We start from the raw sequence: 25,268 nt of genomic DNA, 5'->3' as shown, positions 1-25,268 counted from the left end.
AACGCGGCGGGCGCGAATTTTCCGGCCGCGCGCGACGTCGCCGCACTTCCGCCGTGCGTCGATGGAGTGTCGTCGGCGGCGCCGGCGTTGTCGACTGCGGTCCGATTTTCTTACGATTCGAATCGTCGCTGCGTCGTTCTTCCGATATTTGTCCGCTGTGACCGTTTTTACCTAATCTTAACCCTTATCATGCAATAAAAGTTACCGATACCCGTTCATATTGCTATCAACATATCATTCAGCGTCATCTAAGTCGATTTCTGTTCATTGAACTCATTCGATTCTTCAACTTTTCTTTGCCGGTTGCTGCTGGTGCTTTACGTTGGTCTGTTACAATTTTTTTTAAACATTTTTTTTCAGAATTTGTTCTGACTCCTTCAACCATTTTTTTATTATCTTCGAAGTAGAACTTTGATGCAGCACGTCATAATTCCCAGTAGCAGTTGTCGAAAAAAAAAGAAACTGCTTTTTTGGTCGCGCTCCTCTTCGATTTAAAACCATTTTACTGTTGTCGTTTTTGCTTTTCTTTGCTTAGCTCGTACTGGCTGCTGCCAATCTTTTTTTTTGTCCTCTATAAAAAGCATCTACAGCTGTCATACACAAACGGAGTTAATTGGTAGCAATTAGGTGAAATATGGGACCCTAGCGTAGACTCTCCTCAATTTCCGCACCTCTTTTCTTCTGTGAGCATTTCATTCATGTTTCGGTGAGTAATATGGTTGCTGATGTAATGCGTTTGTCTATAATACATAATTACCTGAGAAAATTTTACTCGGCTCATTCGTTTCCTGAGAAACGGATGACCTACGTAGCATTCAAGAGAGTGTGTTTGCCTACATTTGAAAAGGGTAAAATTTTAAGCTGCCGGCTAACCTATGGGTAGACAGAAATTTATGTGTCGTAATCACATGAATGACACGTTTGATAAAATGGCTGTGTTTGATGATTGGGAAGTATGGAGAGAGAATTTCAATTCCGACTATACAATTGTCAATATTGCTCACAAACGGGTTTTGCTTCTTATACTATCTCTATTAGTCAAAATAGCTATGACTTTCACTTTGTGACCGACATTCTATGGGCCCATCGACTTTTCGATGGTATTTATAGATGTTGTTACTCATCCACAAACTGCGTTTAGCTTTCCTTTCTTTTCTTTAGAACTCACTTCCAGTGCAAATTTTCAAACCGGCTGATCAGTTGGAAATGTTAGCAATTCTCTCCACTTCAACTGTTTGTGCATTTCTATCGCTTGGAAGGAGAAATGTTACTGCTTTAATTTCCAGGTAACCCTTTCCAGCTGTTGAACTAACAAGCGAACCCCAACATGCTGGATCCATTCATGTTAGCATGCATCCTTGCCGCTGTTGCTGCTATCATTGCTATCATATTTTATTTATTCAGTGGAAGCGATGAAGAAAGAGATTTTGAAAAGGTACGTTCCTGTTTTCTTTCTGGGAGTAAATAGAGTTGAAAGAAAAATTAAAGCGGCACTGAATGTCTAGGCATTCGGTGAAAATGCTCGCAAACTACTAAGTCAGGACCGTGAGAAGCACAGATCCAAAGTGAAGATTGCAAAGAAGAAGGATGTGAAGGAAAAGAAAGCGGAGGCAAGTTTTTAAACATTATTTGTTTTCTATTATTATTTTTTGTTTGGTATTTTTTGAATTTGTTTTGGCCACATTTCCGATGTAGAATACTCTTGTTTTCTTTTTGCGTTTTTGTTTTAAATCCGAGGTCTTTCTGAATAGTCAAATCTGAATTGTGCTGTTCCTCGCGTTGATGCTGCGCATGCTTTTTTTGAACCCGAAATTCCGAGATTTTGGGTCGAATGGCGTGGAATCGCAGAACAAGAGGTTCATACGCGCTTTACCGTTGTAAATCATCCATAAATTATCGAAGGATAGCGGATTTCACATAAGAGTATGTCAAGGTAGGATGGGCAGTCAGCTAATCTTTCTTTGAGTGATCATTAACATTCTTGCTATGCTTTTGCAGGACAGCGTTTTGATCTATAATCTCATATCACTTTATCGTGGAATTAGAATAAGTAATGTTCAAAATTTGCTAGTTAAGTTTAGATGTTGCCTTCAAAAAATTAACTTCGTTCAGTTCATAACGACAGATTTCCAATTGTGTAGTAACATAATATAACCTTCTGTTTTCTGCTTAAGAGAAGACTCTCATATTGATCCATTATTTCCATTATGATTGCAGTAACTAGCTAAAGTCAGTAGCAATTACAGTTTACTTTTGGCGAGAGCAAATCTAGTCATATCGTGCAGCTTAATTTAACAACATGTATTTTTCTGATTTTCTGTGACTTTGTAACGCATATCATTAAAGAGATCACCAAACATAATTTTGTTTCTCTTTGTTTGCAATCAGAAAATCGTGAAATTCTGGGAAAAATGCAGACGCAGATGTTGTGCAGCCTAATTAGTGACACATTTAATCAGGGAAGCAACTATGACTGCAGAACTATGCATAATATCTTCCCATTGTTGGCTGCAATTTATCACTTATTTTGACATTAAATTAGTGCATTTAGATACATGAATCATTGTGCATTGTGAATCATCATATACTGCATCCAGTTGAGCTATTGCGAAGCCGCGTAGTTAGTGCTAACCAAACTTTTCGTCCCTCCGGGGTCGACAAATTGATACCAATAAATTGGTCTGGGAGGATAAAAACACTGATTTGACATTCCATTCACCCCCTCAAGTCACGGTATACGTTGCACATACGTTCATAAACGTCAAACGATTCTGAATTGCAGTCGAGCGTATAGGTTCATCCCCATAGGGATTCGTCAACGCCGTGCGCTTTATTCTTTATAGGGAATGCGTATTGTAGGACAGCGCGCTAGTGGAATCATTTTCATTTATGTTACTGTGAGTGTGATTGCTCTTATGCGATTGACACGAATAAACGCTGTATTTGTTTTCTACATTCAAAAAGAGTGTGGAATTTTCGAAATTGAAAACTTAATATGTCTGGAATGAAAATAACATAAAGACCCAATACAAAGTGAGTTCGAATCACAGTTTTGGATGTTCTCGCGTTTTGAGTGTTTGTATGCTCTCTTTTCTGTCCTACCCAGTCTTTGAACAGTTAGTTCTTTGGTAAAATCTATTATATGCATTTGTTTTTGAAATATTTTCAGTCTTTTATTCTGCTAGACTCTTATTGACTATTTTAGAGCTCTGTTATAATGTTCTCGCCGTTCTCACCATAATTCCATTCTACTTGTGGGATGGAAAGTTTCATATTGGTCAATGTTATAGAAATTATTTAAGTCTAGTGAATGTTTAGCCCAAGCTGGATGGCGATTTGGAAGTAGAATCAGTCGCACCGAGCGAAACGGTTCCGGACTCAGCCGACCATGCGGCTCCATCTGTTTCCACGTCATCAGTTAAAACTGCCTCCCCCATAGAGCCCAAGGTGAAGAAACATTCCAAGAAAGAAAAAGAGAAGGTTGGTTATCTCTTACTTGTCATCTTAAGAGTTACTGGTGTGATGACAAGACTTCTATTTTTTGAGCCCCTCTTCTAATAGATCCGTAAGATGCAGTTTTCATTTTAATTGTTCTTTATTGTGATGAAAATATTTCCACCTTTTGAACTTCTTTCTAAAGAATACCTGACATGTACTAGTTTGGATTGTTGTGGAAGTATAGTCACGCGAGGCGATCCTGCAGCATTGGTAAAAAAAAACTGGGAAGAAGGCGGAGTCGTTGACTCATATAGAATCGCCGGTTTCTTGGAAGCACTTCTTGTGGGGACATTTCCTGCTTGTTTATATGCTTTGTTTATTTAATTACGAGCACGAACTCGGTAAGTTTAAGGTTTATCTGAACACTGGTGGTTTGAGATGACGTTGACCTTGCAGCGTAGAGCGCTCACCTCGATAATTGTCGTTCGCGTGATTTCTTCGAAAGTGCGAACCTTTCTTTACGTACGTGTTAGTGTCATTCAGGGACGGGCGCTTCTCTTTTCAGTCGCGAACTCCGATTAGCTGTCGCGTACACTGATGTTATCAGTGCTATTCCTCTACCAGGTGAAATGTTGAAAATACTTGTAGAATTAAATTTCCTAGAAGTAGTTAGTAGTGAGAGCTTTTTTTTCCGAACTCTAGACACCTGAAAAGTGTTAACTAGCTCTAGGAAAAATTATGTCATAAATAATAGCTCTATCGTGAACTAAGTGCAAAAATTTTCAGAGTCTTGCTGGTAACGCAAGTGCTTCTGAGCCTGAAGAAAGCAAACCAGAACTTGCGTCCTTAAGTAGTGAAGAAACTGTGGTCGTAAGTGAAAACCTTCTTGAAGAAAATAAGGAAAATCGAAACGATCAGTCAACCACCTCTGAAGGTTCGTTGATGTCTTCCGTCTTTGTGCTTAGAATGTGTCAATGAGTATTATTGTTGAAGAACATTGGTGATGACTTTTGCCGATTTACTGCGTAACTGGTTGGCATATCAGAAGTATGTGATAATATAGAGAATTTCAACCATTTTTATATGCACGAGTTGGAGTTCCACTCGAAAATATTCGGGAACATTCCCGAAGTAATTAGCACTCTTGAAAAGCGGAATTTCTTTCTAAAAAAATGTGCTGCCGTGTTCATTCGACTAAGATAAATTTGGCAAAAGCATTTTGAAACCTCCCGTTGACTACTCCTTTCATTGATTTCGAGAACACAATTTTTCCTTTACTCATTCTTTTTTATTTTGTTAATCAGTCGTCTAATTGATCAAGTTTTTGTTCGTCATAATAGGATTTCTGCTCTCTTTTAACCTTCTACAGTGATATTGATATTCTGAATTTTCTCGTCAGTGTTTATTAAAACAAGTCACTTATCTATATCCTGCATTGAATTAATAGCTGGAATTTTATCGTACCCTCAGTAATGTTTCGACTGGTTCCAGGAAAAAAGAAAAGAAGAAGCAAGATAAAGAAGGAAGAAGATGTGGTTACTAATAGAACTGCGCCAGAGGTTTTTTTCTGCTTTCTCATTTAGTCTACCAGTGAAAAAAAAACTCAGTTTAGTCTTTTCAGGAAACTCAAGAAACTGTTGTTGTAGAAGCCGTCGCTACCGTTCCAGCAAAAGAAAAGGAGAAAAAATCCAAGAAGAAAAGTAAGATTTTGTGAGAAGTTGCCAAAAGTACACTTAATTTCCTTAAAGATATCACATTTCGGTTCAGAAAATGTTGTCAATTTGTCCGTCCGAATTGTTTTTTCTTTCGAATGATGTCTGCACAGAGAAGAGATACGTCTGCTTAACTTTCAGTCACTGTGGTGAACATCAACGATTTGGATTCGAACAAAGTACTCACACGCATTGCTTCGCTAGAAGAGATAGAACCCGAATATATCAGCTATCTCGCCACCTACTTCCATGACACGAATGCGAAAGTGTGTTATGTTATCAGTTGCTCTTCGAAAATATGCATCTGGATACGTTGAAAATTCTTTTAACAGGTAAACAACCTGGAACGTGCCATTGAGGAATTTGAAAGGAAAGAGACTGACTACAAGAAGAAAATTGAACAACATCAACAATCCCGAGCGATTGCTGACAGGCAAATAGCAGATCATAAGTGGGTTTCTCTTGCAAAATTGTCGCGTTATTAGCGATTATTGAATTTCTCTCCAGTGTTCTATTTCCCAGTCTTGTTTCAGTCGTGTTATATCGGAATTAACCGCAAAGCTTCAAACATTATCGGTATCGGAAGCATCGGCAAAGCAACAGATTATCCAGTTAAACAACGTGAGCAGTTTTTTCCTGGATGTGTTGATTATAGGAGGATAGCTATTTTCATTCGTGCTTTTTCTGTATTTGTGGAGTTTCCGGTTTAGGTGCGTATTGAGAACGACACGTTGAAATCTGCTCTGTCGAAGTCAGCTGTGGAAGCAGCAGCCGCCGCCAAAACTATAGCCAGCCTGGAATCAGTAAAAGCTGTGGGTGATTTTTTTCTTCTGCTCTTCTTCTGAAAAACAACAGTTTTGAATTGTTTGAAGAATCATGCGGAGTTAACCGAACGTCTAGCCAAGATGACCAAGGCTCTCAATGAAAGTGCCGATGAAAATGCTTCACTGAAACGACAAATTGCTGGGATCTCAGAGGTGATTTCTTATCACTTTTTTTTTGTGATTTGCAGGGCATTCAAACTTTTCCTCATGGAGCTGAAAAATACTTTTGTTCTTTGATTGTTTTTTCTTTGTTCCTCGGTTATACGAGTTTCACATGAGATCCAAAGTGCAAAGCAATGGTTGCAACGAATAGTACATAGGAAGTGGTTGAGATTAGTAGACTGAGATGACTTACTTTGACTTAATTGGCGGATGGATGTTACGGCCTAGCGCGGCTATCTCCATCTTCGCCAGTGCGTGTCGTCTTTGAGTATATCCGAGCCTATTCCGTCGCTGTTCCATAAACAACGGAACTTTACGTCTTGACTGAACAGCCTGTCAACCCCAATTGTCCTCAGATCTTCCTTTATAACCTCAATCGAGAACTTTCTTTTACGACTAGGAGGAATTTTCCAGTTTGAATCTGAGAGCATCCTCAGGATAACCTGGACATGACGATCAGACGATCTTCTCACAATGTGACCAGAGAAGCAAAGGCAGCTTTCTATGACTACTACAAGAGGCCGAGCAAGTTGTTGATATTTTTGACATGTCAACCGCCGATACATCATATGCACTTCAGAGTAAAGTTCTTCGTTGTGGCACGCGATCGGCCAAAAGTATGCTAACATCCGTCTAAACAGCATTCTCTCCATACTTCTCCATCACCGCCGACTGCGCCGCCTAAGTCTCCGATCCATACATCATGATAGGGTGAATTGCGGATAGGTAGACCCGCAACTTGGCTTCGGTGGTGATGGGTCGACCACAGACACTTAGTCAACGAGTTGAATGCCGAATTGACTTCAGCGCACCTTTGCTGAATTTCTCTCTAGCAGTTGTTTTCGTTTTTCACCATACAGCCTAAATAACAGAACTCATGCACGAGTTCAGTAGGTTATCCGTCCGCCCTGATGCATGTTTTCTGCAATGCAGCAAGCAGTGCATGTAGATGGCACAGAAGTGTGGACAAAGCAGATAAAATCAGTATATTAGTCCTCTTCGAATGCTGTTGGAGTTCGCTTGATAGCGACCGGCGGTATAATGTTACGAGACGAATGTTTGTTGTTAAAGATTTCATGCTTCCTCCAGGTATTCCACCTCTCAAGGTATGGGTTCTGGCATGGTGCTGGACGACAGCACCTTTTTGCAATTTATGGAAAGCTTTTGCCATGCAACAGTAGTGTTGGTTATATAGCTCGTACGCTCCCAAGGCGTATACTCCCTCAAGTCCCTGATTGCGTTTGGTGAAATAAGGGCCACAACGGGCAAGCAACAATCAAACTTGTATATGCGACCTCACGCTGAGATAAAATTAATATATTAGTTCTCTTAGAATATCCCTCATGCTTTCCTTGGTAGGGGAGTGTAAGAACTGATGGTACATTTCGTCAAAAAATGTTTTTGAAATGTCATTTACTGAACACTAAAACCATTGTTGTTACAACTGACTCACACCTATTCGAGTGTCATCTGAGTGAATTTAATGGGTCGTGGTTTTGCCGTAATCTCTAGCAGTGATTGCCAATCTGAGTTTGTAGTGTGCAATAAGTTTTTGTTACTCTGTTTACACTGTCGATGTTATCAAGAAAATACAATCTGAAGAATGAATATACGGTTACTCCATTTGATAAGAAATTGAATGATGGTATCGGTATCAGTTTGTACATCTATGTTTGCGACTTCATCTTAGTTCACATACCCTTTTGATCTGGCCGTTTCGTTGGGCGGTGTTCTTCGGTGAGGTCACTCAAATTTCCAAACTTTACCCTTGGTGTTTATAAGTGTCAGAATTTTTATATCTCTGAATTACGATTTTGAGTCAACTAAATTAGAACTATTTGATAAAAAATGGGAACACAATGCTGTACTTCTGCTTTCACACTAACGTAGGTCTTGAAGCCTCTTAATACTCATATTTTTGGTTCTTTTAGCAGATCACAGCTCTAGAACATCTCGAGAAAGAGTTTGCCGCTTTGGACACGGCTACTCATCAATTGAAGGCTGAATTGGAGGAGAAGAATCGCATTATTGAAGAGACAAGCCGTATGGCGCCAGCAGTGGACTCGGTAAAAAGGGCGGAATGCGAACGTGACGAAATTGCTCACCAATTCGCACAGGCTCGCACTGAATGGGAGAAGGTATATTGCTTTTCTTACTCACTGTTTGCAGGAATGTGTTGTTCGTTGTATGTTATCTGCTGTTAAGAAAGCATTAATCTCCAAGAGAATGAGAAACACGTATCGTGATTAACAATCTCATGATATCATATAGAGAAACATGAATTCGCGTTAGAATTGAGGTATTATTGTGAAATTTCGTGGTACTCGATTATCACAAACCGCATTATTGATTTCGGTTGTAGTAGTCGATGGAACTCAAGCCGTTTGGATGCGTTCTTTCGTTTTAAATGATGACTCATCTTCTATTGTTTCTTTTTCATCTGTAGTTTTGCTTTGAAACAGTTAGTCGTCGCATTCGCAAACCAGAAACTTTGGGTTTTCAACCAACCAATCTGTTCCCTTCCACTTGATTCAGTAGTACATTTCATGCAAATTTATATTCGCGCGAACCATTACAATTTGAGGCTGCGATGAGGAAATCAATATGTCACAGAGTCTCCGGTGCTTTAGAACCCTCCCAGATTGCCACTGAAAAACATTTTCCAATAGAGATTATCCATGCTGCGAACGCTAGCCGCATCAATTTCCTCAAACTGACCTATCTTGATGGTATCCGGTGGTCCTTTTTTATTTTTTTCCACATACACATAAGGTTTAATCTCTCCTAATAATAACTAATAACTCCTAATAATGGGTAGGAATTCTGTCAAAAAAAAATTACAGTACGTGACTGCTCATCCGAAGAATGCGTATCATTCTTATTCGCTCGAATTTGGCCATGCTACTGCTTTTCATTATGCGCTACTTTTACGTTTTCATTTACTATAACATGCTCGTAAATGAGTGTCACAGGAATTATTCTTTCTGTATTCAGCGTTAATGCGCACTTTTTGTTTACGTTTTGTTCACGAATCCACTCGAGAGCAATTAGTTGGTAACAGGCATGTTGCGGAATTTCCTCGTCGCACATACCTAGCATTCTATGAATTCGCCCTCACTAATTTTACTAATGGGCATTTGTTTAAAATGCAGCAATTGCTGTATTTCATTACGGTAGCGTTTACTTCCTCGTACATTCTGGGTTTTCTTTTCTGTCTGATGCTCATTTTCCTTTACATCGTTTATTTCGCTTATGTTGAAATCCTAAATCTTTAGTTTATCATAAGAAATTAGGAAAGACTGTTTTTTTCACAGTTTCCCTTGGAAGTTATTATATTATATTGACAAATATTCTTCATTCGGGTTTTTTTTAATTATATTTCTTATCGAAATAGTACTATGTTAGTTTAGCGTTCATTTGCAGCAAAAGGAACGAATATCTAAACAAGTAGGTGTCATTAAAGTGCCTCGTCGGAGGCTGCATAGATTTCCCGGGCGTTTCTCATGGTTTTATCGCGACATGGGTCTAGTTTCAAGTGCTTCTCTTCTCTCTCTCTCTCCAATTTCTTTCATTCTCGGTACGTTCCCCTCTCTTGTGCAGTGTAAACGACTGTGGCACCGCATATCATTCGTGAAGTTGCCAGCTGCCATGCTTTTCATCCTAGTGCATTTTTGTTATGTGTGCCGTATCCTCGAAAACATCTTTATCGATCCTGAAATCTGTGATCCTCTCCTACTATTGTTTTTCTTTTTCACTATTTGTGCTACTAATGCATGTTTCTTCTGGAAACACTTGTCTTAGAAATTTTGTTATTATTTTACTTTTCATTTCAGAAGGAAGCAGCTCTAATGGATGAATACACTTCCCTAAAGAATCTCGTTGATGAGCTCAACAAAGAGGTTGCCAAGTTTGAGCAGTTGTGAGTACATTTTACATCTAGTAATTGTTATACGGCTATGCTAAAGGCAAATTCATCCGTTACTACGGTTCGCTGGAACAAAGTTTGGATGAGAACAGCTTCGGTTCAGAAATCCGGTTCTTTTCCCGTTCCATAGTTACTGTCGAAATGGTGAACTTAGTTCATAAAGTGATTGTGTTTGCAATTGTGAATTAATGTGCAATATGAGGCCGTGAAGTTCTCGAAAATGGATACTTCTTTCAGTAAGAAAGAACAGGATGAACTAGAACAGAAATTACTGGCTAAAGAAGCGGAGTTGGCAGAGAAAAGTGCTCGTTTAGCAGCCGCTGAAAACGAAAAGCAAGTGCTGGTCGGTAAAGGAAATGATCGAAGGTATCTATGAATTTCTTGGGTTTTTTTGTACTTCTATTTCATGTTCTATTATTCCAATATATTATTATTTTTTAGTGTGGAATTAGAGGCCGAAAATGTAGCACTTCGAAAGAAGGTTGCCGAGCTGGAGAAAAAGTTGTCCGATGTAGAGAAATCTCATGCTATAACGTAAGTGTTTCAGCCTTATTACTAGTAACTTATCTGTAGGAATTCTTTTTTGTTTGTTTTTATAGTAATCAGAAGTTTTTAAGGCTAGCCGAAGCCACCGCCAAGCAAGCGTCAACAGATGATGAGGTTCGTTCCATTGCTGATGTGTCAACGGTGTAGTACAGATCCTAGCATTGTGCATTAGAAATCCTTATCACTTATTTTTTTGCGGGATAAGATGCGTCTGCACCGCTGAAATATTTACACTTCCTTCTGTGACTGACAGCAATGCATTTTCTTCTTGAGGGCACCAATCTAAAATTTCTTCTGCATTGATTGAGAAACCAGTCTATTAAGTGTACAGCTTTATTTTTGTTCCGACATTTCGAAGAAATAGTCCCGAATGAGATATGTGCATAGAGTCGAACAAGAACAAGAATGTCGATAGCCTTGCTCTCTGCTCGCTGCAGAATGTTTTTTTTTTCTAAGTACTAATAGTACACCAGAAAAACTTGATTTCTAGTTTACCGTACCTGTGCAGTGCAGTGCAGAGCGTTCAAACAAATTCTTGTCTACTTTCACCTAGACTTTGATATTAAACCTTTGTATCACATTCATTTTCTGTTTACAGCGCAATTAGAAACGCATATAATTTCGCTCGCTATAGGATTAATACTTCACAAAGGCTTAGTCATCTGATTGCAAGGGCAAATAGGTCAAGTTAGAATAATCACTTTTTAACCTTTTCGAAAATCTTGAATTTGTCTAGATTATGGTTCTAAAGAGAACGCAACCAGTTGATGCCTGCAAACCCAGCGCTTCCGTTAGCGAAGAAGAGGTGATCAGCCTTCGTTCTGAGAATGATAGACTACAACAGAAAAATGAGGTACCGTTGAATCGTAATTTGTTTATGAGGATTTTCTACTTTTATATATGTGATTGAATGTGATGTGATGTGAATTGATCAATGGAACTGCAATTAATTCGATATTTGTAATTAGTTAATTAGTTGACACAATATCATCTTTCGTTATTAGGAATTACGCAAGCGTAATTTCAAAATTTTGGACGATGTGGCAAGTCTGGAGAAGCAGCTCGCAGCTACAGTTTCCTCCACATCACATGAATCGTCGAAATCGAAGAAGGTACTCTTAAAACAGCTCACTTCATTTGTAGTTTTTCAGAGATTAGTTGTTCTACTTAGTTCATTAATACAACGATTCTGGTCTTCTCTTCATAAAATCTAATTACAGTTGTTCATTTCTTTCAGGGAGATGGTGATTCGGATATGAAACAGTTGCTAGAAGAAAGAGAGCTTGTAGCATCGGCTATCGGAAGCCTCGTCAATTCTCCACTGAATGATTCGGTACGTTTGTTCAGTTGGTTCTTTTTTTTTGGGCATTGGTTGTAACATTGTTGTTGCTCTCTAAGGATCCGTTATGTATACAGAATAGCAAGTTTGTGCGTGGAATGTTCTTTCTCAATTTCATTCATGTATTTCTCTATGTGTCGTTCTTTACGTTTATTCATATCAGTGGGTTTTCGTTGTAAGAAGGAAACAGTATTTTATAATGATTTTAATAAGGATACTATCCTCCTTAACTGCAAAGATTGTATTCCTATAACAAGAACGATCAGCAAATTCCAAAGGTTTCCTAAAATCTTGTTGTAGTGGTTATAATGTTTACACAGGTTTGAAAAAGAAAACTGTAACTAAAATCGAACTCGCATATTTGGATCCTGTGGGATGCTAGCCTCATAGTTTTAATTTTTAGAGTGTAGCTCAGAAGAAATTATTCCCACTATTCCAGAGTTATGAGAAGTATGTCAACGATCTTGCAAAATCTCTAAAATCTGCTCTTCACGAATCAGGCAAGAAAGATAGGAAAGATCGATCGAAGGACCATTCAAAAGATCATAGAGAGGTGGGCAGTTCGCTCTTTCTGGAACTTGTCCGTTCTTTGCTTTGGGTTTAGCGATACCATTTAAAATTGTATTATTGAAGGGCCCTGTTGCGAAGATGCAAGCTGAAATTGACAACTACAGAAATGCATTCAATTGTTTGGTAAGTCGTGGATATATTTTGCATCACGTTGCTTACCTAGTCTGTGCTTTCAGTCAGCCCTCTTGACCCAAATTGAAATGGGTGTGGAAGAACGTGAATCTTTTTACAAGGACAAGGTTGCTGCTTTGGAGAGCGCACTTGAGAAAGCTGTAAGGCCTATGTTTAGTATTTCCCCGTGATATTTCACTGGATTATTATCAAATTATCACTGGAGTATTTGAGTTGCTAAAGAAAGTACAGAAATAATTACTGTTCCAATTCTAAAGCGTTAGAGTAAGAAGTTTTAAAAAACTTGAACTAGGAGCGGCCGTCATATTTGCATGTTTTCATCGGGATTGATTTCTTTGCTAGAATTTTCTAACTTGAGTTTTTACAGTAAACTCTGTTGTTACGGTAGAGATTAGTCAACGTTAGTATCATTTGAAACACTTCTAGTTAGTTTGGAAGAGACGGGCTCGTGTTCAGAATTACTTCAGAATGTTATTTCTTGGAAAAAACAAGCTTTTTTATCCTTTGTTTTCTGTTTGCGTCGCTTACCTCCATAACCTGCTTCCAACGCTTTTATTCCCTTTATAGTACAGTTCAGTTTTTTTTTCAGTTGCATGTTTGTTCACTGCATGTTTGTTTTATGCACCAGACTGAATCGCACTTTCTCTCGAATGATCGTTTTTCTTCAACTCACTTTTGTTGTTCATATATGAACAGTTGAAATTCGCTAGAATGATCAAACGAGTGCAGAAATAGCGATCTAGTCTGGGCTACATAGCACGTAACCCTGTGTTCAGAGTGCTGTCGCAACTTCAGCTGATCGTCTCAAAAAAGAGCTCAGGGAGTGTGAGCTTCTGAAAAAGGTTTGTGTATTAATGAAATGGTTTTGAAGTCGTCGAAACAAAACTCTGGACATGATGTTCCCATATCCGCTTGCTTGCTCACCAGCTTTTTCTCGCCGCATGATTCAGTGCATGATTTAGATCAATCAGAGGTGTCGTTCATGGCTTTGAAAATCGCAGGAGACAATTTATTTTGAACGTGCTTATGTCCTATTGTTCCGTTCTTTTTGAAGTACCGTTTTTCCACTCGTGATTCGAAGCGAAACGACGTAGCACCTATTTGAAATCTTCGAGAATTTCTGCACTGTATAACCCCGCTAGTCTGTCCATCACCCTCCCGAATTCACGAATTTGCCCTTTGAATCATTAAAAAAAACATGTTCACATGGATGTCGACCCCGCTGCAAATGCGATTTTTGTCGTGTACGGTATCTTTTTCTTGACCTGGCTTGGTAAACATTAGCTGTTCTTCTTGAGGTGTTCCTTACTAGTTACACTGTGTAGTTCCAGTTTTTCTGTAGATTCCTACTTAGTTGTGAAAGTTCGGACGCTCTTCTAAAAAAAAGATCAAGTTCAGCATATGTTTGCCGCGCCAGGATTTTGCTCATTGCACTTTTTTTAAAATGTTTTTCTGTGGGTGCAATATTGTACGTACTTGATAATGTGCTCTTTTGGCCCCTGGTCGTTGAGCCTTGACTTTTTCTCAGTGATTGACCGTAGTGTTCTTTATACTACAAAACATTATTCAAATTGAAACTTGTATTCTTGTTCAGTTTACAGGTCTTACTTTTGGATATTGACGCCCTACTCATAGGATTGGAATATTTTGTATCCAATTTGAATAGCGGAACGATTTTTATGTTCGCTTCCTGGCAACAGTTTCACGTAAGATAGGTCTAAGGAGAAGCGGCGACAATATCGTTGTGATTTATGTAGTAGTTGTGCTAATGTTCGGTTTTTTTTTAGGAACCTATGTCTTTACGCACCTTAAAGGCATCACCCTTCGAATCTGAGATGGTATGGATTTCAAGTGGAGTATTCGTATACGGGATCGTAGATTAAGGAGAGGTGGGCGATTCCGTCCATTTCTTCCTAATTGCCTTAAAAAACGGCCCGAAAGATACAGCTTCGAGCGTTCCGGCGCGCTACTATCTACAAGGAGTTCGATTGGAGCGCGCCAGTCGTCTGCACACGCCGCATCTTCCAGGCCGTTTTTTTTTTACGCTAATTAGCAAGAAATGGACAGAATCACCCACCTCTACATAATCTACTATGCCGTATACGAATACTCCACCTGAAATCCGTACCACCTCAGATTCGTGGGCTGATGCCTTTAATTACGTATGCCCTACAGATGTGGATGTCACCCTCACTTCAAATGGTGGCTGCATTTGGGATGACAACCGATTATGAGGGGTAGTTGTGGAGCACCTTCGATCCTAAGATTTCCTAGCATTTTTCGAACATTCCTAACCTTTTTCTTCACCGTCAACTCCGCTTCATACGCGGAAAAAAGATCATAATATCATGTGAGGGTCATTTCCACATCCCTAGGCCTCTAATGACGTTACAAAGTCAAACATATCTCGATTCAAACGTTCAGTCATTGATAAATTAAGTTGACATTTCACGAGAGATTGTTAGTTTTGCCAAATGAGGTACGCTGTTAATTCGGTTGATATGCACTACACACCTTGTCTGTCATATTGTCTGTTTCATACTAACTGTTTGTTAATGTTATTAGGTCACCGTAATAATCTAACTATCGTTAATCTTCTAATCAAAGAACACTTCGATCAATTACTGTAATTATTGCTGTGATTTCTCAAGCAGCACAGTTTTGTGAGCACCTGTGTCTGTCGTCATTTTAGCAGATCGAGGCGTTGCGAACATGTCTCGGTCAAAATACGAATGACGATAAGACATCAACTTCAGCAAGATCCTGCACAGTGAAGAGTGACGAGTCGGATTGGGAGGTCGTCAGTCGTTAGACGGGTACGTAACGTGAGAGTGAAATCGACACATTCTTAGGTTAGGTTTTGCCTCAGTGGAGTTGAGGAACCCGGGTTCTATCCACTAAATATTCATACCAATACTAAAACGAGATTTTCATTCGGAAACTTGAGAGTCTAGGGATAGATGAGACTATAGGAGCACTAATTTTCTTAGGATGTTTGGCAGTTGAGTTTTCTGCTTTTCTTAAATAGTTAATTTTTTTTTCGAAAAGACGCTAATTACTATAAAATTTTTGAGTTTTCATGAGCATTCACATTACCGTTTTTTCTTTTTAATCATTCAAATTTTGCAATGCAGCATTGGAGCTAATGCTTATGCATTTTAAAAGTTTCTTACCGTGCCTACCTATGTTTTAACTAGCATGCTTTTGTTTCCAAACTCTTTCGAACTATCCCCATGTTTTTCTTTCTGCTTGGGCCTGCGTTCTTTCAACGTTCGATGGTGTAATTTGTCAGTACATTTATAAATATATTCAAGGAAAATTTTATTAAATACTAAAAATTTTTTTTGATGTTTCCATGACAAAGTTTTTGACCATTTTACAGTTACGTAATATTTTCTTTTGCTTTTTTTTTTGGATTTGTGACTTTGAAATGAATTTATTCTTCTTTCAAAATTTAGAGATGAAGGAATATAATGTTCTTCTACTTTGTTACTCTAAAATGGTAATCAATAGCTGGAATAGCTCATGTTTTCCCCTATATTCCAGTCGCTATGATGGGCATTCTAAAGCACCCGCAGGAAGGTTATCTAGGATAATCGGGAGTAACCCGCTTATGTCTACATCCAAAGGCTTTATTCTGCTCACTGTTGTGAAGTTTTTAAATTATGCCGAAATAGAACGGCAGCTAAAGGAGGTAAAATTGCGGAAAATCCCCATGAATGGTTCTTTTAGAAACTTTTTTCTTTGTGTATCTTATCTGCAGAACCTTTTTCTAATAATTAGCGTTTTGTTTGAAAAACGTGATTTTTCTTTCTGATCTTGATAATTTTGGGCATCATACAGTTACTTTAGTCGGACTTTAACTCACTGAGATAAAGATATTGGAGTTTAGCTTTGTAGAACTGGGACCTACTCCCGTTTAGGGTTCTTCGATTGGTCACATTGACCTGATAAGCTATTTTCATTAAAATATGGTCAATCTTATTCGACAATCTTGGAAACGGAAGAAAAAAAATAGCTCAACTTCCAGTACCCATAAGTTTTCCCCTATATTTCATTCCACTTCATTTTTTCTTTTAGTGATTCTTCATCTCCTTCTCTACAATGACTCAATGCGAGTTGTGTGATGTATCCCGCTCGAGTATTTACGAAGTTCTTCACCGAATAGCCATTTGCTTAGTTTGAGTTGAGCGGAGCCCCGTTGCGTATGGTTATCGAATATGACGGGTATACTATCATCATCTTCGCGGTGTTTCATGTGTTAAAGTTCTGTGATTGTTAACGTTGATCGTCGTTCCCTGGTTTATATGGGGATCATTTACAGTCTCTTCTTGTCTGCTTTTTGTTGATTTCACAACTCTATATTCCATGCGAAGTTATTCATTCGAAAGAGACTTCCATATCGTCGTTGTTGTTGAAGGTTGTTTTGAGACGTAGGATATATTGTACTAGTTTTGTTTTTATCGATTGATTGAGAGGAATTTTTGGTTAATGATCCAGTGATGGTTTCTCGTCATAATGCTCTTGTGAGAATTGTGAACGTGATCTAGTTCATATTTATTTATAAGATGCTTTTTGTGGTGTTGGGATAAAGAATTTTATGTTCGATTCTGATTCCTTCATCGCGCTGCTGATCTTTTTTAATTTTAAATTAGATGTTTTGGATTCCATGAAGGTGCAGCAGCAGTTCGTTTAATTTTTTACAGAAGTTGATTTATTCAATGCGTCGAATGAATGTGCAGATGGATTAATTCTGAACTTGCTTCAGCAGTGTATATTCAGATTTTTTTTAAAAGGAAATATACGCTTTACAAAAATTTATATTCAAAAAACGATAAAACATTTTGAAATGATCTGTGGACAAAAGAACAAGTATTCATTAAACTGAGAGAAAAAAAAAACAAATGAAAGAACGTGTCAAGGATTGTCAGAGACTTATTAAAACCGAGAAGATAGTTTAAGTTAAAAAAAAAATGAGTTTAAAGCTATCCACTCCGCTGGCTGGCGATGAGGACCAGTACCGGAGAGATTTCACACCTCGATAGGTACTGATTGTTAGAGGTTTATCGTTACGAGCGCTCCGCCCACGATCAATACCTATTGAACCTATCGAAAATGAAATCCCTGTTGTGGCCGTGTTGATCCTCGTCATGGAGATTTATGGATTTACAGCGAAAGTTTGACCTAGTAAGTGGGTTTTTTTTCTACTTACATTAGAGGAATTCAACCAAAAATATAGTTGAATTAGAGATGATCATATTGATTGTTACGAAGAAATCAGGCAAAAAGGCCAATAAACCCGAACATAGTCTTAGGCGATTAAGGAATGAATATGAATATTTGAATTATTATCGAAAATCAATACAAGTGAATATTGAACGAGGAATAGTAGAATACACAGTTACACATAGAATAACTTCAATGAATGGAGACGAGATTTAGGGTAGAGGGAAGGTTTATGAGGGAGTTCATGCAGTTATTTTACTCTATTTTATCAGTAAACAATTTCTACGGGCACAGTAAAAAAATACTGAGCTTTTAAGAGAGAAATTAACCTACGGGTAAATACCTACGGGTATGGATTAAGTCCGTTTGCTGTACTTTTCTCATGAGAAGAATCGGCGTATTATTTATAGACAACCGGTCATGTATATGTTATCTATTGCCAACCATTTGAATTTTCTCCATTGAATTGCTTTGAAGAAAATCTGAAAAAAAATTCCATTGTACGAGGAATGGATTGATTTCCTTAGACATATTTACTGGATGGCTTCAAAAAATATCAATAAAAATTCTATAGATTTAAGAAAAAACGAAAAGAAACTCGAACTGTAGCGATGAGTGAGCCCAAGGAGGGTCCCACCTAGAATCAAACCGCTCGCTTCGCTGCGCCGCCTACGCTACAGCATAAGGTTATCCATAAGGCCGTTTTGACCCGCCTATACTGCTAATCACAATAGAAATGGAACAAAAATGAAAAGAAAAAAAGAGAAAGAAGGAAAAGATAAGAAATCAACCTTTGTGGTTTTCTTTGGAATCACGAACGTTTCACCTTGTTTCCAATGGACACGTTTGTCGAAAGGTGAAACTGAGTAGGGGCAGTAGAAAGGTGAGTCCAGGCAAACCTGACGAGCAATTCCTTTTTTATATTCGAAGTCCAAGGATTTAATTTTATTGATTATCTCATTTATTGATTTATTCAGTTATTCTTTCAAAACGAACCTGAAGAGTGATATCTTTCGATCTCCTGTAGACGTCAAAGAACAGCTGTGTGTCCGCGTTCAGAGAGAATTTTGGTGATTCCAATATGTAGGTGGTTAATCCTAATGTTGAACTGTCCGTTCCAACAAAAAGGAATCCTCAAAATTAAAATTTATTCGCCCACACGCTTGCGCTTCGAAGTGCATCAACGAAAAAAAAGAAGAGAAAAAGTAATGAAGAGAAGAGGATATGTTTGTATGACCTCATTCCGGATATGAAACAAATTTCATCAGGAGATGGATGAGCAGCTTACAACTACACTTTTTTCTTATGGGCAGCGCTACACTCATTCCTTGTAAATCATGATATCATTTACGTTTAAGTGATAACTTTCTTTTTTACTTTTTTCTTGCTTCTTACTTTTACTTTTCTTTTCCATGCAACACTTGTATACTGTAATAAATCTATTCTGTGTTGAATTTGAAATCTATAATCCTCAAAAAGTTGCTAACAGTTCCACGGAAACTGCTAATTTCAGTTCTTGTTTAAGTTTAATTTAATTTTAGTAAATTTAATTTTTAATCTAACTAACTTTAATTTTCTACTAACTCTATAACTTTACTAATCTTTTAACTTTAATTTTCTACTAACTCCATAACTTTACCAATCTATTAACTTTGATTTTCTACTAACTCCATAACTTTACCAATCTATTAACTTTGATTTTAATTACTAATCTACTAACTTTAATTTAAATTTAATTCCAATTCTATTCTATTTCAACTAGAATTAGTTTATCAACACATCTGATTCTGGTACTTGTGTTCGTGGGACCCAGCTGGATCTCGGTACTGCTGCTGGTAATCCGTCCGGAGTCCGGCGCAATATGTAGGTATGAGGGATTTTCCTCAGATCCCTCCTTCAACAAATACGAAACGGAACTACGAAATATACGAATTCGCTTACCACCATCGTTATCGCTACCGACTCTGATTCCCGTATGAACGTTTCCAACCCTATGATTTCCGAGTTTCCACTCCGCTAAGCTAAAACGATTCTCTTCACATTATCTGATTTTTAGGAGAAAAAAAAAAGATTCAGGTTAGTGCGAAAAAAACCTACCTCATGCTTCTGTTCTCATAATTTTTATACTGGCACATGGTGGTTGTGAAGGAGCAGGCAAGAAGTTGACAAGCTGACAGACTTTTGAATGATAACGGAGATCGTTTAGGATGTAAATCATCCTCATCGATGATATCCTGAGTTTGAACTGAAACGAAATCAGCACATCACTGAACACATCAACATTCTTGTTTACTACTGAGAAAATAATAAAAATAGATGTAGAGTTAAGAGTAAGCCGTCTTCCTTGATTTAAGATGATCTTTTGAATTACATTCCCGCTCATGGATTCAGCATTCTATAGAATTCTATTCAAATTATTTCAAATAACCTGAATTTTGCTGCTCGATTCTTTTTCCTTCAGTCGAAAACTCTTCGTTTCCCTGGTTATGTTTGCTGCTAATATCGCTATCATCGAAAAATTCCTTGACTTGCTCCTCAGATGGGACTGTAGGGAGTGCCTCCTTCTGAAATGCGCCGCCTCATACTAAAATTGTTCGGGATTTCACTTTTCGGGTTAGGATAATCTTCTAGCAAATTCTTAGAGACCGAGGCCTTCTCTACTGCCTTCAATTCCCCGAACGAGAAAAACGATAAAGTTTGTAGATCGTAGCTGTTGGTTACACAAATAAATAAATATTTTAAGATTAACCTATCAGAGCGATCCATCCACGGAATTTTAGTGACTTTAGAATTACGTAATATAACTATACAGTTGTAAAATACTCTACAAATGAAGTAAAATTTTGTTTTTTTAGCTGAATAAATGGATGGGTGGAGAAAACGATACAATTTGAGGACAACATACCACGAATCTGACGTGGTAAGGGAATTCGTGGGAGAAGCAGGATGGAGTTGTAGATTCCGGGATCCGGGGTTATTCCGCTCATCTCTTCCAGATCGTCGTAAGAAACGACGTGGAAGAGGGCAAAACCAATGAATAGGCTGCTAAGGAAACCGGAACGTGTACATAGAGGAGTGTTCTAACGCGCCTCGTAGGAACTCAAGTGGTTTTCACGCCGTTTAGTATGACGATCAGAAAGCGAGATGAGCGGAACCACCCCGTATCCGTAATTCAGAACCTCATCCGCAGTTTTTCCCGCGGATTCTTCTCCTCTCCCCACGCTAGATTTATAGTATGATGACCTTAAAGGTGAAATCCCATGTTGCAAATGATAAAGGCAACAACTATCGATCTACGCACTTCTATCGCTTTTCTGGGATGACTGATAGCGAAAGATAATGAATGCTTAGTGTAAACGATCGATTATGATAATCATCGGTAAAACGTCAATCTTTTAGGATCAGTTAGAATTTTTACTATGTAAATTTACCTGTTTTGGCACATTTTCACAGAGTTCAGCTTTATATTCCAAATTGTCAAGTATAAACAGAGTTGAATGCGATAGATTTGACGTGACCACTTCAATATCGAAAACTTCAGCATCCGGATGGACAACCTCAACGGCGACGGACGATGAGTCCGTGTAAATGATTGGCTGAATTTTTAAAGTTATTTTAAGACGTTCTACATTTTCAAAACCCGTCAAATTGTACTCAATTTAGAAATACAGAATTCAGATTTTTTCTCTTTCTCTCAAGAACAAAAAAGAAGAGTCTGCGCTAATGTGCTGAGGATATTATAATAATAATAATAATAATAATAATAATAATAATAATAATAATAATAATAATAATAATAATAATAATAATAATAATAATAATAATAATAATAATAATAATAATAATAATAATAATAATAATAATAATAATAATAATAATAATAATAATAATAATAATAATAATAATAATAATAATAATAATAATAATAATAATAATAATAATAATAATAATAATAATAATAATAATAATAATAATAATAATAATAATAATAATAATAATAATAATAATAATAATAATAATAATAATAATAATAATAATAATAATAATAATAATAATAATAATAATAATAATAATAATAATAATAATAATAATAATAATAATAATAATAATAATAATAATAATAATAATAATAATAATAATAATAATAATAATAATAATAATAATAATAATAATAATAATAATAATAATAATAATAATAATAATAATAATAATAATAATAATAATAATAATAATAATAATAATAATAATAATAATAATAATAATAATAATAATAATAATAATAATAATAATAATAATAATAATAATAATAATAATAATAATAATAATAATAATAATAATAATAATAATAATAATAATAATAATAATAATAATAATAATAATAATAATAATAATAATAATAATAATAATAATAATAATAATAATAATAATAATAATAATAATAATAATAATAATAATAATAATAATAATAATAATAATAATAATAATAATAATAATAATAATAATAATAATAATAATAATAATAATAATAATAATAATAATAATAATAATAATAATAATAATAATAATAATAATAATAATAATAATAATAATAATAATAATAATAATAATAATAATAATAATAATAATAATAATAATAATAATAATAATAATAATAATAATAATAATAATAATAATAATAATAATAATAATAATAATAATAATAATAATAATAATAATAATAATAATAATAATAATAATAATAATAATAATAATAATAATAATAATAATGATAATAATAATAATAATAATAATAATAATAATAATAATAATAATAATAATAATAATAATAATAATAATAATAATAATAATAATAATAATAATAATAATAATAATAATAATAATAATAATAATAATAATAATAATAATAATAATAATAATAATGATAATAATAATATGGGTATAATAATAATAATATAATACGCTGAGGATGAATGAAAACGACCTTGGTACAGGATCTAGCCTGACTATCCTGTGTGCAAACTTTTACGGTAGCCGTTCGATCTCCGATTAACCAATAGCTGAAATAGAAAAAGAAAATAAAAGTAGGATTTTACAGTCAGTTTACATCTGAGTTTACAAACAAAGCCTCCTTTTTTCAGCCAGTAGACCTACTTGAATTTTAGAACACCACTTCCTCGTTGACATGTTATAGGAGCAGATATGGCAACTTCATCGTCCTCTAATAACTGCAAAGTTCACGTAATGAGAAAAATAAAATTATATTGAAAAAAATAGAATCTACCTGTTGAGAAAATACATAAACAAAATTTCCAGACGGTTGATGAATTACTGGACGACCTGAGAGTGCAGCGATCGAAGCGTAATGAGAAGTAAGTGGGAGCTTTCCCATTTGGTACAGGGAAGAGGTCGGTTGGAACCTTAGAAAGAAATATTCAAATAAAAATTTGTTAACAAAGTAATGGGAAAAAAATCAGCAGGATAAATTGAGAAAAGTGAACGGATGAACCTGCAAAATGTGCCATCCTCAAAATCACAACTGATGGATTTCTCGTTACTGGGAGAGAAGGATATCGGTTGAACACAGGCAACGAAATCTTGCACGGAGTGCAGTTCTACCGGGCAGGACAACCCTGAATGTCTGATTTTACATGGTTCAGAGAAAATTTAAAAAAATAATGGGAAAGTACGAATTTGTTAAAAACAAAAGTCGGGAAAAGGAAACCAAACGAGAAAATATGTTGAATTTCAATTTATAGGTTCATAGTAACATTTTTTTTCGTAAGCTAGTATGTGTGAATGATTTCAGCGATAGTTTGATGCGGTACGAAGAATTCGCATGAACCAATTCGATCCAATTCGATCGATAATTGAAGGATGAACACAAGGAGAGTCGGCGATTTGCTGCGGATGCGTCGCGGTCGCCCATATAGACATAAGTAACTGCGGTTATTCATGAACCACCTAAGCAGCACTTTCTTGTGCTTAGCTATAGTTACAGTAATCTTACTTTGATCCGCTTGAGGTGAGTTCCCGACGGAATCTCGGATGTCATTCATGCCTGTGAAAATCGATGATCCTGCTGGAGCGGAGCTCTAGAAACGCAGTAGAATCTTTTTTTTGTGCAACATACAACTGCTGACCAGCCGTACTTGTTCTGGATTTTGATGGAGTGTTGGATACTCTGGAGGAGGTGGTATATATCCTGGGTAAGGCGTGAACTCCATATGACGATGCATGGAGATCGGAGGCCCGTGAATTACGTTCTGTTGACCGCTGCCAACGGTCATCGGATCGAATTGTACAGAATGCGATAAGTCGTCGTTTACTGTAAATATGGAAGTGTTCAAAAAACCGGACAAATCTTTTGGATTTAACTATTTTCGATTCGGATGTGAACTGGTAGGATTAACTCACTCGTGTTCCCCATTGGAAAGGAGATTTGCGGCGATGGAGGGGGAACCGGTGGTGCCAGCTGAGCGGAAGCTGGGGTCACTATCGGCGGAGGATCGTGTTGAAAGACTGTGGTCGGTGGCTGACAGCTATTGACTAAATGTTATACTTTCAAAGTTGTTAGATCTTCAGAAATCTCATTGAAAATTAGAAAAAGAAAATTTAAAAGAAGTAAACTAAAAAAGCAGACTTTATTGAACTTTCAACGATTTGGCAACGATAGTAACAATTTAGAAAAAAAACTGTCTTTTCTTCACTATTTGGAATAAAATCCTCATTCTTCTTCTAAGGACCCTTACCAAGATATGAAAAACTTTGAAATTTTTTTTTGAAAACCTTGAACAGACCTCTTTCTATATTTTTAAAGTATAAAAATGTAATAATGAATTACTTCTTGTATAAGAAAAGAGACTTGCTCACCTGATTGTAAAAGAGCCAGGGAAAAAATCAGCATCGCTCGTTGATCCAGCATCTATAAGATATCTACAAGAGAAGGAGAGAGTTCTATGGAATTTCTGAGGAAAACATTCCAAATAACGCGTAGTGGTGAACGTATCGATTAAAATAAGATCGGATAACGACATGATGCAAAATCAGATCGTACTAACATTTTTGAAACACCTATTTCTATTCTTTAATTCATTCGTTTAATTTTATTTATTTGTTTTTCAAAGACTCATATCACTTTCATATCCGTATATTTTATGGAGAAAAAAGTTATTTTTCGTAAAAACATAGTTTTGCAGCAAAACATCATCAGATTTCATTAGTCATGTTTTGAAACACTCATCTTAGAGAGGATATTGTCTTATTTTCATAGGAAGTTATTGCTCTTATTATCTTAAAGTCGATCTTATAATAGCAGCTTTCAAGTTCTCAAGAAAAAAACTTCCAACTCTTCAATTTCTTGCGAAGAAAACTTCTTGCGCCTATTCACAAAAAAA

General features: G+C 36.3%; 2 protein-coding genes across 7 annotated transcripts; one reads left to right on the top strand and one right to left on the bottom strand.

Annotated features, from left to right (window-relative positions):
- Nucleotides 1-1,327: 1,327 nt before the first annotated feature.
- RB195_013020 (uncharacterized protein) lies at nucleotides 1,328-16,731 on the top strand (the record flags this gene model as incomplete). 5 transcript variants are annotated; one of them, XM_064202657.1, is made up of 24 exons in its annotated part: nucleotides 1,328-1,435; nucleotides 1,506-1,610; nucleotides 3,319-3,480; nucleotides 4,225-4,372; nucleotides 4,930-4,997; nucleotides 5,060-5,138; nucleotides 5,292-5,416; nucleotides 5,483-5,601; nucleotides 5,684-5,771; nucleotides 5,861-5,962; nucleotides 6,023-6,127; nucleotides 8,068-8,274; nucleotides 9,970-10,055; nucleotides 10,299-10,427; nucleotides 10,503-10,595; nucleotides 10,679-10,721; nucleotides 11,344-11,460; nucleotides 11,612-11,719; nucleotides 11,845-11,940; nucleotides 12,386-12,499; nucleotides 12,580-12,639; nucleotides 12,693-12,788; nucleotides 13,425-13,490; nucleotides 15,341-15,460. In XM_064202657.1, the coding sequence occupies 24 exons, from the start codon at nucleotides 1,328-1,330 to the stop codon at nucleotides 15,458-15,460; spliced, it is 2,544 nt and encodes an 847-aa protein (XP_064058536.1). The 5 variants fall into 5 exon arrangements, with proteins under 5 accessions (XP_064058536.1, XP_064058534.1, XP_064058535.1 ...); XM_064202655.1 differs by lacking the exons at nucleotides 13,425-13,490; nucleotides 15,341-15,460 and adding an exon at nucleotides 16,729-16,731; XM_064202656.1 differs by lacking the exon at nucleotides 13,425-13,490.
- Nucleotides 16,732-17,205: 474 nt separating this feature from the next.
- Nucleotides 17,206-24,796, bottom strand: RB195_013019 (uncharacterized protein; the record flags this gene model as incomplete). Of its 2 annotated transcripts, XM_064202651.1 has the most annotated exons (14): nucleotides 17,206-17,265; nucleotides 18,871-19,007; nucleotides 19,816-19,895; nucleotides 19,972-20,119; nucleotides 20,303-20,438; nucleotides 21,306-21,470; nucleotides 22,856-22,931; nucleotides 23,026-23,099; nucleotides 23,156-23,291; nucleotides 23,381-23,504; nucleotides 23,882-23,966; nucleotides 24,024-24,199; nucleotides 24,289-24,420; nucleotides 24,745-24,796. In XM_064202651.1, 14 exons carry the CDS (start codon nucleotides 24,794-24,796, stop codon nucleotides 17,206-17,208), a joined length of 1,581 nt encoding a protein of 526 aa, XP_064058532.1. The 2 variants fall into 2 exon arrangements, with proteins under 2 accessions (XP_064058532.1, XP_064058533.1); XM_064202652.1 differs by lacking the exons at nucleotides 17,206-17,265; nucleotides 18,871-19,007; nucleotides 19,816-19,895; ... (5 more) ...; nucleotides 23,156-23,291; nucleotides 23,381-23,504 and adding an exon at nucleotides 21,612-22,834.
- Nucleotides 24,797-25,268: the final 472 nt, after the last annotated feature.

This window comes from Necator americanus, chromosome V (genome assembly GCF_031761385.1).
Source record: "Necator americanus strain Aroian chromosome V, whole genome shotgun sequence".
Classification (NCBI taxonomy): domain Eukaryota; kingdom Metazoa; phylum Nematoda; class Chromadorea; order Rhabditida; family Ancylostomatidae; genus Necator; species Necator americanus.
This window is presented reverse-complemented; position numbering and strand designations above follow the sequence as displayed.